The sequence below is a fragment of the Bombina bombina genome, chromosome 6, assembly GCF_027579735.1.
Source record: "Bombina bombina isolate aBomBom1 chromosome 6, aBomBom1.pri, whole genome shotgun sequence".
Taxonomy (NCBI): Eukaryota; Metazoa; Chordata; class Amphibia; order Anura; family Bombinatoridae; genus Bombina; species Bombina bombina.
The window spans coordinates 480,686,142-480,703,839 of record NC_069504.1 but is presented as its reverse complement, the minus strand read 5'-3'; the positions used below and the strand labels follow the sequence as shown (position 1 = coordinate 480,703,839).

General features: G+C 37.6%; 1 protein-coding gene across 2 annotated transcripts in view; it reads left to right on the top strand.

The window, feature by feature from the left end:
• Positions 1–17,698, top strand: part of TLN2 (talin 2) — a 637,355-nt gene that overhangs the window by 261,043 nt on the left and 358,614 nt on the right. For both annotated transcript variants that reach the window (XM_053717305.1, XM_053717304.1), the window contains exons 3-5: positions 7,663–7,824; positions 15,787–15,884; positions 16,734–16,863. In XM_053717305.1, the coding sequence (XP_053573280.1) occupies positions 7,689–7,824; positions 15,787–15,884; positions 16,734–16,863 (364 nt within the window). In that variant the 5' untranslated portion in view covers positions 7,663–7,688. The remainder of the gene's footprint in view (positions 1–7,662; positions 7,825–15,786; positions 15,885–16,733; positions 16,864–17,698) is intronic.

Here is a 17,698-nt window from a genome sequence, read left to right as displayed (position 1 = left end):
TTCATGTAATTAACAAGAGTCCATGAGCTAGTGACGTATGGGATATACATTCCTACCAGGAGGGGCAAAGTTTCCCAAACCTTAAAATGCCTATAAATACACCCCTCACCACACCCACAAATCAGTTTTACAAACTTTGCCTCCAAGGGAGGTGGTGAAGTAAGTTTGTGCTAGATTCTACGTTGATATGCGCTCCGCAGCAAGTTGGAGCCCGGTTTTCCTCTCAGCGTGCAGTGAATGTCAGAGGGATGTGAGGAGAGTATTGCCTATTGAATGCAGTGATCTCCTTCTACGGGGTCTATTTCATAAGGTTCTCTGTTATCGGTCGTAGAGATTCATCTCTTACCTCCCTTTTCAGATCGACGATATACTCTTATATTTACCATTTCCTCTACTGATTCTCGTTTCAGTACTGGTTTGGCTTTCTACAAACATGTAGATGAGTGTCCTGGGGTAAGTAAGTCTTATTTTCTGTGACACTCTAAGCTATGGTTGGGCACTTTATTTATAAAGTTCTAAATATATGTATTCAAACATTTATTTGCCTTGACTCAGAATGTTCAACTTTCCTTATTTCCAGACAGTCAGTTTCATATTTGGGATTATGCTTTAAATTATCATATTTTGTCTTACCTCAAAAATTTGACTTTTTTCCCTGTGGGCTGTTAGGCTCGCGGGGGCTGAAAATGCTTCATTTTATTGCGTCATTTTTGGCGCGGATTTTTTTGGCGCAAAAATTCATTTCCGTTTCCGGCGTCATACGTGTCGCCGGAAGTTGCGTCATTTTTTGACGTTATTTTGCGCCAAAAATGTCGGCGTTCCGGATGTGGCGTCATTTTTGGCGCCAAAAGCATTTAGGCGCCAAATAATGTGGGCGTCTTATTTGGCGCCAAAAAATATGGGCGTCGCTTTTGTCTCCACATTATTTCAGTCTCATTTTCATTTGCTTCTGGTTGCTAGAAGCTTGATGTTTGGCATTTTTTTCCCATTCCTGAAACTGTCTTATAAGGAATTTGATTTATTTTGCTTTATATGTTGTTTTTTCTCTTACATATTGCAAGATGTCTCACGTTGCATCTGAGCCAGAAGATACTACAGGAAAACCACTGCCTGCTGGATCTACCAAAGCTAAGTGTATCTGCTGTAAACTTTTGGTAGCTATTTCTCCAGCTGTTGTTTGTATTAATTGTCATGACAAACTTGTTAAAGCAGATAATATTTCCTTTAGTGATGTACCATTGCCTGTTGCAGTTCCCTCAACATCTAAGGTGCAGAATGTTCCTGATAACATAAGAGATTTTGTTTCTGAATCCATAAAGAAGGCTTTGTCTGTTATTTCTCCTTCTAGTAAACGTAAAAAGTCTTTTAAATCTTCTCTCTCTACAGATGAATTTTTAAATGAACACCATCATTCTGATTCTTTGGACTCTTCTAGTTCAGAGGATTCTGTCTCAGAGATTGATGCTGATAAATCTTCATATTTATTTAAGATGGAATTTATTCGCTCTTTACTTAAAGAAGTACTAATTGCTTTAGAAATAGAGGATTCTAGTCCTCTTGATACTAATTCTATACGTTTGGATAAGGTTTTTAAAGCTCCTGCGGTTATTCCAGAAGTCTTTCCTGTTCCTAATGCTATTTCTGCAGTAATTGCTAAGGAATGGGATAAATTGGGTAATTCATTTACTCCTTCTAAACGTTTTAAGCAATTATATCCTGTTCCGCCTGACAGGTTAGAATTTTGGGACAAAATCCCTAAAGTTGATGGGGCTATTTCTACCCTTGCTAAACGTACTACCATTCCTACGTCAGATGGTACCTCGTTTAAGGATCCTTTAGATAGAAAAATTGAATCTTTTCTAAGAAAAGCTTATCTATGTTCAGGTAATCTTCTTAGACCTGCTATATCATTGGCTGATGTTGCTGCAGCTTCAACTTTTTGGTTGGAAACTCTAGCGCAACAAGTAACAAATCGTGATTCTCATGATATTATTATTCTTCTCCAGCATGCTAATAATTTCATCTGTGATGCCATTTTTGATATTATTAGAGTTGATGTTAGATTTATGTCTCTGGCTATCTTAGCCAGAAGAGCTTTATGGCTTAAGACTTGGAATGCTGATATGGCTTCTAAATCAACTCTACTTTCCATTTCTTTCCAGGGAAACAAATTATTTGGTTCTCAGTTGGATTCTATTATTTCAACTGTTACTGGTGGGAAAGGAACTTTTTTACCACAGGATAAAAAATCTAAAGGTAAAAACAGGGCTAACAATCGTTTTCGTTCCTTTCGTTTCAACAAAGAACAAAAGCCTGATCCTTCGTCCTCAGGAGCAGTTTCAGTTTGGAAACCATCTCCAGTCTGGAATAAATCCAAGCCTGCTAGAAAGGCAAAGCCTGCTTCTAAGTTCACATGAAGGTACGGCCCTCATTCCAGTTCAGCTGGTAGGGGGCAGGTTACGTTTTTTCAAAGAAATTTGGATCAAATCTGTTCACAATCTTTGGATTCAGAACATTGTTTCAGAAGGGTACAGAATTGGTTTCAAGATGAGACCTCCTGCAAAGAGATTTTTTCTTTCCCATGTCCCAGTAAATCCAGTGAAAGCTCAAGCATTTCTGAATTGTGTTTCAGATCTAGAGTTGGCTGGAGTAATTATGCCAGTTCCAGTTCCGGAACAGGGGATGGGGTTTTATTCAAATCTCTTCATTGTACCAAAGAAGGAGAATTCCTTCAGACCAGTTCTGGATCTAAAATTATTGAATCGTTATGTAAGGATACCAACGTTCAAGTTGGTAACTGTAAGGACTATATTGCCTTTTGTTCAGCAAGGGAATTATATGTCCACAATAGATTTACAGGATGCATATCTGCATATTCCGATTCATCCAGATCATTATCAGTTCCTGAGATTCTCTTTTCTAGACAAGCATTACCAATTTGTGGCTCTACCGTTTGGCCTTGCTACAGCTCCAAGAATTTTCACAAAGATTCTCGGTGCCCTTCTGTCTGTAATCAGAGAACAGGGTATTGTGGTATTTCCTTATTTGGACGATATCTTGGTACTTGCTCCGTCTTTACATTTAGCAGAGTCTCATACGAATCGACTTGTGTTGTTTCTTCAAGATCATGGTTGGAGGATCAATTTACCAAAAAGTTCTTTGATTCCTCAAACAAGGGTAACCTTTCTGGGTTTCCAGATAGATTCAGTGTCCATGACTCTGTCTTTAACAGACAAGAGACGTCTAAAATTGATTACAGCTTGTCGAAACCTTCAGTCACAATCATTCCCTTCGGTAGCCTTATGCATGGAAATTCTAGGTCTTATGACTGCTGCATCGGACGCGATCCCCTTTGCTCGTTTTCACATGCGACCTCTTCAGCTCTGTATGCTGAACCAATGGTGCAGGGATTACACGAAGATATCTCAATTAATATCTTTAAAACCGATTGTTCGACACTCTCTAACGTGGTGGACAAATCACCATCGTTTAATTCAGGGGGCTTCTTTTGTTCTTCCGACCTGGACTGTAATTTCAACAGATGCAAGTCTCACAGGTTGGGGAGCTGTGTGGGGATCTCTGACGGCACAAGGAGTTTGGGAATCTCAGGAGGTGAGATTACCGATCAATATTTTGGAACTCCGTGCAATTTTCAGAGCTCTTCAGTTTTGGCCTCTTCTGAAGAGAGAATCGTTCATTTGTTTTCAGACAGACAATGTCACAACTGTGGCATACATCAATCATCAAGGAGGGACTCACAGTCCTCTGGCTATGAAAGAAGTATCTCGAATTTTGGTTTGGGCGGAATCCAGCTCCTGTCTAATCTCTGCGGTTCATATCCCAGGTGTAGACAATTGGGAAGCGGATTATCTCAGTCGCCAAACGTTGCATCCGGGCGAATGGTCTCTTCACCCAGAGGTATTTCTTCAGATTGTTCAATTGTGGGGGCTCCCAGAGATAGATCTGATGGCCTCTCATCTAAACAAGAAACTTTCCAGGTATCTGTCCAGATCCCGGGATCCTCAGGCGGAGGCAGTGGATGCATTATCACTTCCTTGGAAGTATCATCCTGCCTATATCTTTCCGCCTCTAGTTCTTCTTCCAAGAGTAATCTCCAAGATTCTGAGGGAATGCTCGTTTGTTCTGCTAATAGCTCCGGCATGGCCTCACAGGTTTTGGTATGCGGATCTTGTCCGGATGGCATCTTGCCAGCCATGGACTCTTCCGTTAAGACCAGACCTTCTGTCACAAGGTCCTTTTTTCCATCCGGATCTGAAATCCTTAAATTTAAAGGTATGGAGATTGAACGCTTGATTCTTGGTCATAGAGGTTTCTCTGACTCCGTGATTAATACTATGTTACAGGCTCGTAAATCTGTATCTCGAGAGATATATTATAGAGTCTGGAAGACTTATATTTCATGGTGTCTTTCTCATCATTTTTCTTGGCATTCTTTTAGAATACCGAGAATTTTACAATTTCTTCAGGATGGTTTGGATAAGGGTTTGTCCGCAAGTTCTTTGAAAGGACAAATCTCTGCTCTTTCTGTTCTTTTTCACAGAAAGATTGCTATTCTTCCTGATATTCATTGTTTTGTACAAGCTTTGGTTCGTATAAAACCTGTCATTAAGTCAATTTCTCCTCCTTGGAGTTTGAATTTGGTTCTGGGAGCTCTTCAAGCTCCTCCGTTTGAACCTATGCATTCATTGGACATTAAATTACTTTCTTGGAAAGTTTTGTTCCTTTTGGCCATCTCTTCTGCTAGAAGAGTTTCTGAATTATCTGCTCTTTCGTGTGAGTCTCCTTTTCTGATTTTTCATCAGGATAAGGCGGTGTTGCGAACTTCTTTTGAATTTTTACCTAAAGTTGTGAATTCCAACAACATTAGTAGAGAAATTGTGGTTCCTTCATTATGTCCTAATCCTAAGAATTCTAAGGAGAAATCATTGCATTCTTTGGATGTTGTTAGAGCTTTGAAATATTATGTTGAAGCTACGAAATCTTTCCGTAAGACTTCTAGTCTATTTGTTATCTTTTCCGGTTCTAGGAAAGGCCAGAAAGCTTCTGCCATTTCTTTGGCATCTTGGTTGAAATCTTTAATTCATCTTGCCTATGTTGAGTCGGGTAAATCTCCGCCTCAAAGAATTACAGCTCATTCTACTAGGTCAGTATCTACTTCCTGGGCGTTTAGGAATGAAGCTTCGGTTGACCAGATCTGCAAAGCAGCAACTTGGTCTTCTTTGCATACTTTTACTAAATTCTACCATTTTGATGTATTTTCTTCTTCTGAAGCAGTTTTTGGTAGAAAAGTTCTTCAGGCAGCGGTTTCAGTTTGAATCTTCTGCTTATGTTTTTTGTTAAACTTTATTTTGGGTGTGGATTATTTTCAGCAGGAATTGGCTGTCTTTATTTTATCCCTCCCGCTCTAGTGACTCTTGTGTGGAAAGATCCACATCTTGGGTAGTCATTATCCCATACGTCACTAGCTCATGGACTCTTGTTAATTACATGAAAGAAAACATAATTTATGTAAGAACTTACCTGATAAATTCATTTCTTTCATATTAACAAGAGTCCATGAGGCCCACCCTTTTTTGTGGTGGTTATGATTTTTTTGTATAAAGCACAATTATTCCAATTCCTTATTTTATATGCTTCGCACTTTTTCTTATCACCCCACTTCTTGGCTATTCGTTAAACTGATTTGTGGGTGTGGTGAGGGGTGTATTTATAGGCATTTTAAGGTTTGGGAAACTTTGCCCCTCCTGGTAGGAATGTATATCCCATACGTCACTAGCTCATGGACTCTTGTTAATATGAAAGAAATGAATTTATCAGGTAAGTTCTTACATAAATTATGTTTTATGTAAGAACTTACCTGATAAATTCATTTATTTCATATTGGCAAGAGTCCATGAGACCCACCCTTTTTATGGTGGTTATGATTTTTTTTATAAAGCATAATTATTTCCAAATTCATTTGTTCATGCTTTTTACTCCTTTCTTTATCACCCCACTACTTGGCTATCCTTAAACCGAATTGTTGGTGTGGTGAGCGGTGTATTTATAGGCAGGTAGGATTGTATATCCCATACGTCACTAGCTCATGGACTCTTGCCAATATGAAATAAATGAATTTATCAGGTAAGTTCTTACATAAATTATGTTTTTCAAGGGGTGAGTCCAGACCTGCAAAGCTATGTATATTTTTCTATCAAAATGACAGTTGCTTTTATTTTGCATGCAGATCTTTTGCAATGCAATTAATAATTTCGGGTACATAAATGTAAAAAAAAATCTTGAGTGCCCGTTTAAGTTTAAACTAATAATGCTGTATTTTTTGTACTTCCTTCCAACCTTCACTGGCCAATACTTTACTGGTCAAGAAGGGAAACACTTATGCAAGTATAACAAGAAACCATTGTTCTAAAAGACAAAATTTGATGTGGCACCGAGAGCTGATTGCTGTGACGTCCCAATGATGTCTCCAAATCTTGGTGGAGAATCCCTGTTTTAGATTATAAATGTACAAAAATGTATTTTCATCAAAGTATTGTGTGTTTGTGTGTACTTTAAAGGGACAGGAAACCCAATATTTGTATTTTATGCTTTATATAGAGAATACAATTTTAAAGACACAGTATACTCCAAAATGTTTATTGTTTAAAAAGATATATATTCCCTTAATTACCCATTCCCTAGTTTTGCATAACCAACAGTTTATATTAATCTACTTTTTACCTCTGTGATTACCTTATATCTAAGCTTCTGCAGAGTCCCCCCTTATTTCAGTTCTTTTGACAGACTTGTATTTTAGCCAATCAGTGCTGACTTCTATGTAACTCCATGGGAGTGAGCACAATGTTATCTACATGGCACACATGGACTCACACTAAAAATGTCAAAATGCACTTAGATTAGAGGCGACCTTCAAGGTATTATAAATTAGCATGCAAGCCTACCAAGGTTTAGCTTACTTTCAACAAAGAATACCAAGAGAGCAAAGCAAATTTGATGATATAAGTAAATTGGGAAGTTGTTTAAAATTGCATGCCCTATCTGAATCATGAAAGTTTAATTTTGACTAGACTGTCCCTTTTAAGCAACATTCCAATTTACTTTTATTATCTAATTTGCATTATTCTTTATATATCCTTTGTTTGAAGAAAAAGCAATACACATGGATGAGCCAATCGGATGAGCCAATCACATGAGGTACAAAGTTTGATACAGTGTCGCCTTATTGCATATCAAAGGCAGGCAAATATCATGCTTTTATTTAAACAACTGTGGGGGTTAATTTAGTTAGCACATGTGAGAAAAAAGTACAATCAGCAGCTACTGAGCCTATTTAGATATACTTTTCATCAAAAGATATCAAGATAATGAAGCAAATTAGATAATAGAAGTAAATTGGACGTTTTTAAAATTGCATGCACTTTCTAAATCATGAAATTAAAAAATGTGGGTTTCATGTCCCTTTAACTCATATAATTCAAGTTAAGATCTAGCAATAACAGTAAGGAACCAGACAAGGGTGTTAGCAGCTATGACTCGTTGGCTCCTACAATTTATTACAACTGATATGTGTATGTGGAATTGAATCAATTGATTTTATTTCTTAGGTTTATGTATTTCTCTTTATATGTTTTACATTTACAGGAACCCTCAACCTATCAGTTATCACCATGGTGGCCTTGTCACTGAAAATATGTGTCCGTCAGTGCAATGTAGTGAAGACCATGCAGTTTGAGCCATCCACTGCTGTATACGATGCATGCCGAATCATCCGGGAGAGGGTCCCCGAAGCTCAGACAGGGCAAGGTGAGAGGCTATAGTTTATTACACCCTTACTATTTACTGCATAGTAGCTTGTGAAAGACTCAAATGTTATGTAATTCACTTTGAGTTTCAGTAAAATGTAACTGACAAAGATCACAATATGTGATCAAGAATGGTTTAACTTACATGCTGGGCAGCTTAATGCATGTAAAATCCACATAATATGTTGCACTGCTCTTATACCAGAGGGCAGCGCATCTGATTTCTAAAGAAATACAAAGTTTCATACAGTGTTGCCTTATTGCGTATCAAAGGCAGGCATATATCATGCTTTTGTGATTCAGATTGAGCATGAAATTTTAAGCAACTTTCTAATTTACTCCTATTATCATTTTTTCTTTGTTCTCTTTCTATCATTATTTGAAAAAGATGGCATCTAACCTTTTTTTTGTTTCAGTACTCTGGACAGCACTTTTTATTGGTGAATGAATTTATCCACCAATCAGCAAGGACAACCCAGGTTGTTCACCAAAAATGGGCTGGCATTTAAACTTACATTCTTGCATTTCAAATAAAGATACCGAGAGAATGAAGACAATTTGATAATAGGAGTAAATTAGAAAGTTTCTTAAAATTTCATGCTCAATCTGAATCACGAAAGAAAATTTTTGGGTACAGTGTCCCTTTAAGTATGTGGTATCACACTCCTTACAATATGTTATATCCTTCAATCTAAACAATTATTATAAAAATAAATAGTAAGGGTTGTAAGGGCGCTAATAGCTAAAGATACCTAATGGAGGGTGTATATAGTGAGTGATTTCTAGTGCAAATATATTGAGTGATTTCTAGTGCAAATACAGATTCACAAGGCCTTTATCCAAAATGTAAAAATATTTAATTAGTTACAATAAAAGTTCAATGAAACATATGTAAAAAAATATATATATATATATATATATATATAAAAATAGAGACGTCTCTAATACAAGTATTCAATACAATGAAAAGATACTCATTAGTTATTTAATAAGGAACATAAATTAAAAGATACTTTGTATCCACACATAAAGTGAAAATTGTTTCAAATGTGTGTAACAGATAATTTCTGTCATGTAATTAGCAAGAGTCCATGAGCTAGTGACGTATGGGATATACATTCCTACCAGGAGGGGCAAAGTTTCCCAAACCTCAAAATGCCTATAAATACACCCCTCACCACACCCACAAATCAGTTTTACAAACTTTGCCTCCTATGGAGGTGGTGAAGTAAGTTTGTGCTAAATTCTACGTTGATATGCGCTCCGCAGCAGGTTGGAGCCTGGTTTTCCTCTCAGCGTGCAGTGAATGTCAGAGGGATGTGAGAAGAGTATTGCCTATTTGAATTCAATGATCTCCTTATACGGGGTCTATTTCATAGGTTCTCTGTTATCGGTCGTAGAGATTCATCTCTTACCTCCCTTTTCAGATCGACGATATACTCTTATATATACCATTACCTCTACTGATTCTCGTTTCAGTACTGGTTTGGCTTTCTACTACATGTAGATGAGTGTCCTGGGGTAAGTAAGTCTTATTTTCTGTGACACTCTAAGCTATGGTTTGGCACTTTTATATAAAGTTCTAAATATATGTATTCAAACTTTTATTTGCCTTGACTCAGGATGTTCAACGTTCCTTATTTCAGACAGTCAGTTTCATATTTGGGATAATGCATATGAATAAATCAATTTTTTTCTTACCTTAAAATTTGACTTTTTTCCCTGTGGGCTGTTAGGCTCGCGGGGGCTGAAAATGCTTCATTTTATTGCGTCATTCTTGGCGCGGACTTTTTTGGCGCAAATTTTTTTTCTGTTTCCGGCGTCATACGTGTTGCCGGAAGTTGCATCATTTTTGACGTTTTTTTGCGCCAAAAGTGTTGGCGTTCCGGATGTGGCGTCGTTTTTGGCACCAAAAGCATTTAGGCGCCAAATAATGTGGGCGTCTTTTTTTTTTGGTGCTAAAAAATATGGGCGTCACTATTGTCTCCACATTATTTAAGTCTCATTATTTATTGCTTCTGGTTGCTAGAAGCTTGTTCACTGGCATTTTTTCCCATTCCTGAAACTGTCATTTAAGGAATTTGATCAATTTTGCTTTATATGTTGTTTTTTCTATTACATATTGCAAGATGTCCCAGATTGACACTGAGTCAGAAGATACTTCTGGAAAAACGCTGCCTGGTGCTGGATCTACCAAAGTTAAGTGTATCTGCTGTTAACTTGTGGTATCTGTTACTCCAGCTGTTGTTTGTAATGAATGTCATGACAAACTTGTTAATGCAGATAATATTTCCTTTAGTAATGTTACATTACCTGTTGCTGTTCCGTCAACATCTAATACTCAGAGTGTTCCTGTTAACATAAGAGATTTTGTTTCTAAATCCATTAAGAAGGCTATGTCTGTTATTCCTCCTTCTAGTAAACGTAAAAGGTCTTTTAAAACTTCTCATTTTTCAGATGAATTTTTAAATGAACATCATCATTCTGATTCTGATAATGGTTCCTCTGGTTCAGAGGATTCTGTCTCAGAGGTTGATGCTGATAAATCTTCATATTTATTCAAAATGGAATTTATTCGTTCTTTACTTAAAGAAGTTTTAATTGCTTTAGAAATAGAGGATTCTGGTCCTCTTGATACTAAATTTAAACATTTAAATAAGGTTTTTAAATCTCCTGTAGTTATTCCAGAAGTTTTTCCTGTCCCTGATGCTATTTCAGAAGTAATCTCCAGGGAATGGAATAATTTGGGTAATTCATTTACTCCTTCTAAACGTTTTAAGCAGTTATATCCTGTGCCATCTGACAGATTAGAATTTTGGGACAAAATCCCTAAAGTTGATGGGGCTGTCTCTACTCTTGCTAAACGTACTACTATTCCTACGGCAGATAGTACTTCCTTTAAGGATCCTTTAGATAGGAAGATTGAATCCTTTCTAAGAAAAGCTTCCTTATGTTCAGGTAATCTTCTTAGACCTGCTATATCTTTAGCGGATGTTGCTGCAGCTTCAACTTTTTGGTTAGAAGCTTTAGCGCAACAAGTAACAGATCATAATTCTCATAGCATTGTTAATCTTCTTCAACATGCTAATAACTTTATTTGTGATGCCATCTTTGATATCATTAGAGTTGATGTCAGGTATATGTCTCTAGCTATTTTAGCTAGAAGAGCTTTATGGCTTAAAACTTGGAATGCTGATATGTCTTCTAAGTCAACTTTGCTTTCCCTTTCTTTCCAGGGTAATAAATTATTTGGTTCTCAGTTGGATTCTATTATCTCAACTGTTACTGGAGGGAAAGGAACTTTTTTACCACAGGATAAAAAATCTAAAGGTAAATTTAGGTCTAATAATCGTTTTCGTTCCTTTCGTCACAATAAGGAACAAAAGCCTGATCCTTCACCCACAGGAGCGGTATCAGTTTGGAAACCATCTCCAGTCTGGAATAAATCCAAGCCTTTTAGAAAACCAAAGCCAGCTCCCAAGTCCACATGAAGGTGCGGCCCTCATTCCAGCCCAGCTGGTAGGGGGCAGATTACGATTTTTCAAAGAAATTTGGATCAATTCAATTCACAATCTTTGGATTCAAAACATTGTTTCAGAAGGGTACAGAATTGGCTTCAAGATAAGGCCTCCTGCAAAGAGGTTTTTTCTTTCCTGTGTCCCAGTAAATCCAGCGAAGGCTCAAGCATTTCTGAAATGTGTTTCAGATCTAGAGTTGGCTGGAGTAATTATGCCAGTTCCAGTTCTGGAACAGGGGCTGGGGTTTTATTCAAATCTCTTCATTGTACCAAAGAAGGAGAATTCCTTCAGACCAGTTCTGGATCTAAAAATATTGAATCGTTATGTAAGGATACCAACATTCAAAATGGTAACTATAAGGACTATCCTGCCTTTTGTTCAGCAAGGGCATTATATGTCTACAATAGATTTACAGGATGCATATCTGCATATTCCGATTAATCCAGATCACTATCAGTTTCTGAGATTCTCTTTCCTAGACAAGCATTACCAGTTTGTGGCTCTGCCGTTTGGCCTAGCAACAGCTCCAAGGATTTTTACAAAGGTTCTCGGTGCCCTTCTGTCTGTAATCAGAGAACAGGGTATTGTGGTATTTCCTTATTTGGACGATATCTTGGTACTTGCTCAGTCTTCACATTTAGCAGAATCTCATACGAATCGACTTGTGTTGTTTCTTCAAGATCATGGTTGGAGGATCAATTTACCGAAAAGTTCATTGATTCCTCAGACAAGGGTAACCTTTTTAGGTTTCCAGATAGATTCAGCGTCCATGACTCTGACAGACAAGAGACGTCTAAAATTGATCTCAGCTTGTCGAAACCTTCAATCTCAATCATTCCCTTCGGTAGCCTTTTGCATGGAAATTCTAGGTCTTATGACTGCTGCATCGGACGCGATCCCCTTTGCTAGTTTTCACATGCGACCTCTTCAGCTCTGTATGCTGAACCAGTGGTGCAGGGATTACACAAAGATATCTCAATTAATATCTTTAAAACCGATTGTACGAAACTCTCTGACGTGGTGGACAGATCACCATCGTTTAGTTTAGGGGGCTTCTTTTGTTCTTCCGACCTGGACTGTAATTTCAACAGATGCAAGTCTGACAGGTTGGGGAGCTGTTTGGGGGTCTCTGACAGCACAAGGGGTTTGGGAATCTCAAGAGGTGAGATTACCAATCAATATTTTGGAACTCCGTGCAATTTTCAGAGCTCTTCAGTCATGGCCTCTTCTAAAGAGAGAATCGTTCATTTGTTTTCAGACAGACAATGTCACAACTGTGGCATACATCAATCATCAAGGAGGGACTCACAGTCCTCTGGCTATGAAAGAAGTATCTTGAATACTGGTATGGGCGGAATCCAGCTCCTGTCTAGTTTCTGCGGTTCATATCCCAGGTATAGACAATTGGGAAGCGGATTATCTCAGTCGCCAAACGTTACATCCGGGCGAATGGTCTCTTCACCCAGAGGTATTTCTTCAGATTGTTCAAATGTGGGGACTTCCAGAAATAGATCTGATGGCTTCTCATCTAAACAAGAAACTTCCCAGGTATCTGTCCAGATCCAGGGATCCTCAAGCGGAAGCAGTGGATGCATTGTCACTTCCTTGGAAGTATCATCCTGCCTATATCTTTCCGCCTCTAGTTCTTCTTCCAAGAGTAATCTCCAAGATTCTGAAGAAATGCTCGTTTGTTCTGCTGGTGGCTCCAGCATGGCCTCACAGGTTTTGGTATGCGGATCTTGTCCGGATGGCCTCTTGCCAACCGTGGACTCTTCCGTTAAGACCAGACCTTCTGTCGCAAGGTCCTTTTTTCCATCAGGATCTCAAATCCTTAAATTTAAAGGTATGGAGATTGAACGCTTGATTCTTAGTCAAAGAGGTTTCTCTGACTCTGTGATTAATACTATGTTACAGGCTTGTAAATCTGTATCTAGGAAGATATATTATAGAGTCTGGAAGACTTACATTTCTTGGTGTCTTTCTCATCATTTTTCCTGGCATTCTTTTAGAATTCCGAGAATTTTACAGTTTCTTCAGGATGGTTTGGATAAAGGTTTGTCTGCAAGTTCCTTGAAAGGACAAATCTCTGCTCTTTCTGTTCTTTTTCACAGAAAGATTGCTAATCTTCCTGATATTCATTGTTTTGTACAAGCTTTGGATCGTATAAAACCTGTCATTAAGTCAATTTCTCCTCCTTGGAGTTTGAATTTGGTTCTGGGGGCTCTTCAAGCTCCTCCGTTTGAACCTATGCATTCATTGGACATTAAATTACTTTCTTGGAAAGTTTTGTTTCTTTTGGCCATCTCTTCTGCTATAAGAGTTTCTGAATTATCTGCTCTTTCTTGTGAGTCTCCTTTTCTGATTTTTCATCAGGATAAGGCTTTGTTGCGAACTTCTTTTAAATTTTTACCTAAGGTTGTGAATTCTAACAACATTAGTAGAGAAATTGTGGTTCCTTCATTATGTCCTAATCCTAAGAATTCTAAGGAGAGATCATTGCATTCTTTGGATGTAGTTAGAGCTTTGAAATATTATGTTGAAGCTACTAAGAATTTCCGAAAGACTTCTAGTCTATTTGTTATCTTTTCCGGTTCTAGGAAAGGTCAGAAGGCCTCTGCCATTTCTTTGGCATCTTGGTTGAAATCTTTAATTCATCATTCTTATGTCGAGTCGGGTAAAACTCTGCCTCAAAGGATTACAGCTCATTCTACTAGGTCAGTTTCTACTTCCTGGGCGTTTAGGAATGAAGCTTCGGTTGATCAGATTTGCAAAGCAGCAACTTGGTCTTCTTTGCATACTTTTACTAAATTCTACCATTTTGATGTGTTTTCTTCTTCTGAAGCAGTTTTTGATAGAAAAGTACTTCAGGCAGCTGTTTCAGTTTGATTCTTCTGCTTATAATTTCAATTTTTTTCATTATAAGATTTAAACTTTATTTTGGGTGTGGATTATTTTCAGCGGAATTGGCTGTCTTTATTTTATCCCTCCCTCTCTAGTGACTCTTGCGTGGAAGATCCACATCTTGGGTAGTCATTATCCCATACGTCACTAGCTCATGGACTCTTGCTAATTACATGAAAGAAAACATAATTTATATAAGAACTTACCTGATAAATTAATTTCTTTCATATTGGCAAGAGTCCATGAGGCCCACCCTTTTTTATGGTGGTTATTATTTTTTTGTATAAAGCACAATTATTTCCAAATTCCTTTGTTGATGCTTTTTACTCCTTTCTTTATCACCCCACTACTTGGCTATTTGTTAAACTAAATTGTGGGTGTGGTGAGGGGTGTATTTATAGGCATTTTGAAGTTTGGGAAACTTTGCCCCTCCTGGTAGGATTGTATATCCCATACGTCACTAGCTCATGGACTCTTGCCAATATGAAAGAAATTAATTTATCAGGTAAGTTCTTACATAAATTATGTTTTTGCAAAAAAACTAACTCCAATTCATGTACCTTCTAAATAAGTAGAAACTGATTGAATAAATTGATATGTTAAATCTGTTTTGGGCTGTTTCTAAGTGCACACATAATAACATCACATTTACCTGTGGTGAACTCTATTGAGTCTTGTATTATGATCCACAATGCCAGGGTTTCCCAGCTCCAGTCCTTATGACCCACTAACAAGTCAGATTTTTAGAGTTACCTTGTTCGAGAACAGGTTAGGTAGCCACAATTATTGAGTAGCTGATTATACACCTGTGGTCTATTTCATTCAGCCTTTAAATGTGGCCCATTAATGGGTTTTGAGAACTGGTGCTGGGAAACCGGTGACAAAAAAAAGGATCTCTGTGTTAACTGATGTTTCCCAGTTAAAATAATACTGTGTAAATTAGCTTTAACATAAAGGCTACAGGCTAGGTTTTCACACTATTACAAACACACAGAGATTGTTAATGGGGTATTACTATGTATACTGCAATATGACTGTGTGTGTTACTCAGTGTGTTTTTTTTATGACCCTTGTATCACATGACTTTGTGCTGTAGTTACGCATCTTTATTACACACTATTCAATATAATATGTGATACACATGTTGCAGTAAAATGGGGCTCCTCTGTTCCCTGTATATCTTAGTAAAATGTAAACTGTCTATTGTACTGTTTCTATTACACAATCAGTGAGGTACAATGAAACTCCTGTAGTACAAACAGTGCAGTAATATGGGAGTCCTTTCTTTTGTGGATAAATATGTACACTATACTGCAATAACTATAGAAATCATGATCTATAAAGTTGGGATCCTCTTTTAGTCTAAATGTGTTACATGTGAGTACTTGTCAGTGTTAATACAGTCCTGGCCTTGCAGCAATGTTTAATATACAATAGAAGCTCTGTAGTAATGAAACAATGCTGTGTTATACTGTGCACACCAGCTGGGCACAGACCCTGGAACCTGTTTATGGTCTTGACCCCTTTTCTCATTCTGTTCACAGCATTTGACTTTGGGCTGTTCCTATCAGATGAAGATCCTAGAAAAGGGATATGGTTGGAGGCTGGCAGGACCCTGGACTATTACATGCTGAGAAATGGGGTATGCGATTTGCTTCTTCCAGACAATGTAGCAATTGTGTGTCTGTGATAATGTAAATGTGTGCGTGCGCACCTCCTCTAAAGTGTTTATCACCTTTTTGAAGCCTGCATTAACTGAATCTTTATTTAGGAGAATTGTAGCATATCAAATGCTTCTTGACAGTTGCCAATCTTTTGGTCTCACTTTTTTATTTTTTATCAGAATTAAAGGAATAGTCTAGTCAAAATTAAAGTTTTACAATTCAGATAGAGAATGCAATTTTAATCAACTTTCTAATTTACTCCTATTAATTTTTTTTTGTTCCCTTGCTATCTTTATTTGAATGTAAGCTTTGAATCCGGCCCATTTTTGGTTCAGCACCTGGGTAGCGCTTGGCGATTGGTGTCTACATTTAGACATCAATCAGCAAGTGCTTCCCAGGTGCTGAACCAAATATGGGCCAGCTCCTATGCTTACGTTCTTGCTTTTTCAAATAAAGATACCAAGAGAACAAAGAAAAAATGATAATAGGAGTAAATTAGAAAGTTGCTTAAAATCTGAATCATGAAACTTTAATTTTGACTAGACTATTCCTTTAAGCAATAAATACATATATCTGCCATTAGGGTACATGATTAATGTTTCTCTCTGGGCCTAGGTTAGTTTATTTCTGCCTATCTCAAATGTTTAGTTGATATTTTCAGTGTAAATTATGACTTACATCGAAACTTATTAATTTAACTAACAGCTCAGGTAACAACACTAAAACAGCTATTTGCACCAAGGCAGTGGGCTGCCATGTATTTGTTAGTGAATGTCTCTCTTGTTCAGGTTATTAGCTTGGGTCCATTGAACCTCTTTCTATTACAGGATGTCCTGGAATACAAGAAAAAGCAGCGTCCCCAGAAGATCAGAATGCTTGATGGGGCAGCCAAGATGATTATGGTGGATGACTCCAAGACAGTGGGGGAGCTCCTTGTTACAATCTGTAGTAGGATAGGTGAGAAGTACATATGACAGGCTGGGCGATGATATTGTATTGGAGTAATGGGTGCAACCATAGATCATACTAATACAATTTGGGGAAAACAACTGGAATCCTTATTACAGCTGTACACTCCCAACACAATACTGAAGCCTGACCTTCACTGTACACTACAGTGAGGCCCCCTATTATGCAAATTATTTCATTCTGCTGAACCCTGTGGCTTATAATACATACACATCTGAGTGGAAAACCATTAACTCCCCAGTGTAAAACCATATTTTGAAATGTATACCCTGTATTAGTTATATGAGCTAAATAGATGAGACATACATAAAACATCAAGTGCAGATTAACTTGCATGGTACTTGTTACACTGCATTTACATTTGTGGCCATTAATGTATTGCAGAAGAGTGAGATGGTCCACTACCCAGATTCCACCTACTGTGGCTTTTGTAGGTTATTCTCTGCAACCCCTCCCTTAGATACATTTTCTATAATATTATTTACTGAGATCTGTTATATTGCAAGGAATCCCTTATACAGATGGTTGTACATGTAAAGAACAAATTATTTTATACAGACTTCAGTCACACACCGGAGCAGTTACAATCAATGATAAGTTACTGGCTGTAAGGAAGTATATATGGCTATGTGTGAAAACAAAGAACTAGCTTGATATAATTTGACCTTGTGCCAGTGAACCCTGAGGGCTGACTGGAGATTACATGAGTCAATCCCCTCAATTAGCAATTCATCTAATTTTACTTTATGCACTCTTTAAGCTGTAGTTGCACCTCAATTACATACTCTACACATCCCATTGCACACATAATAACCTTCTGTCC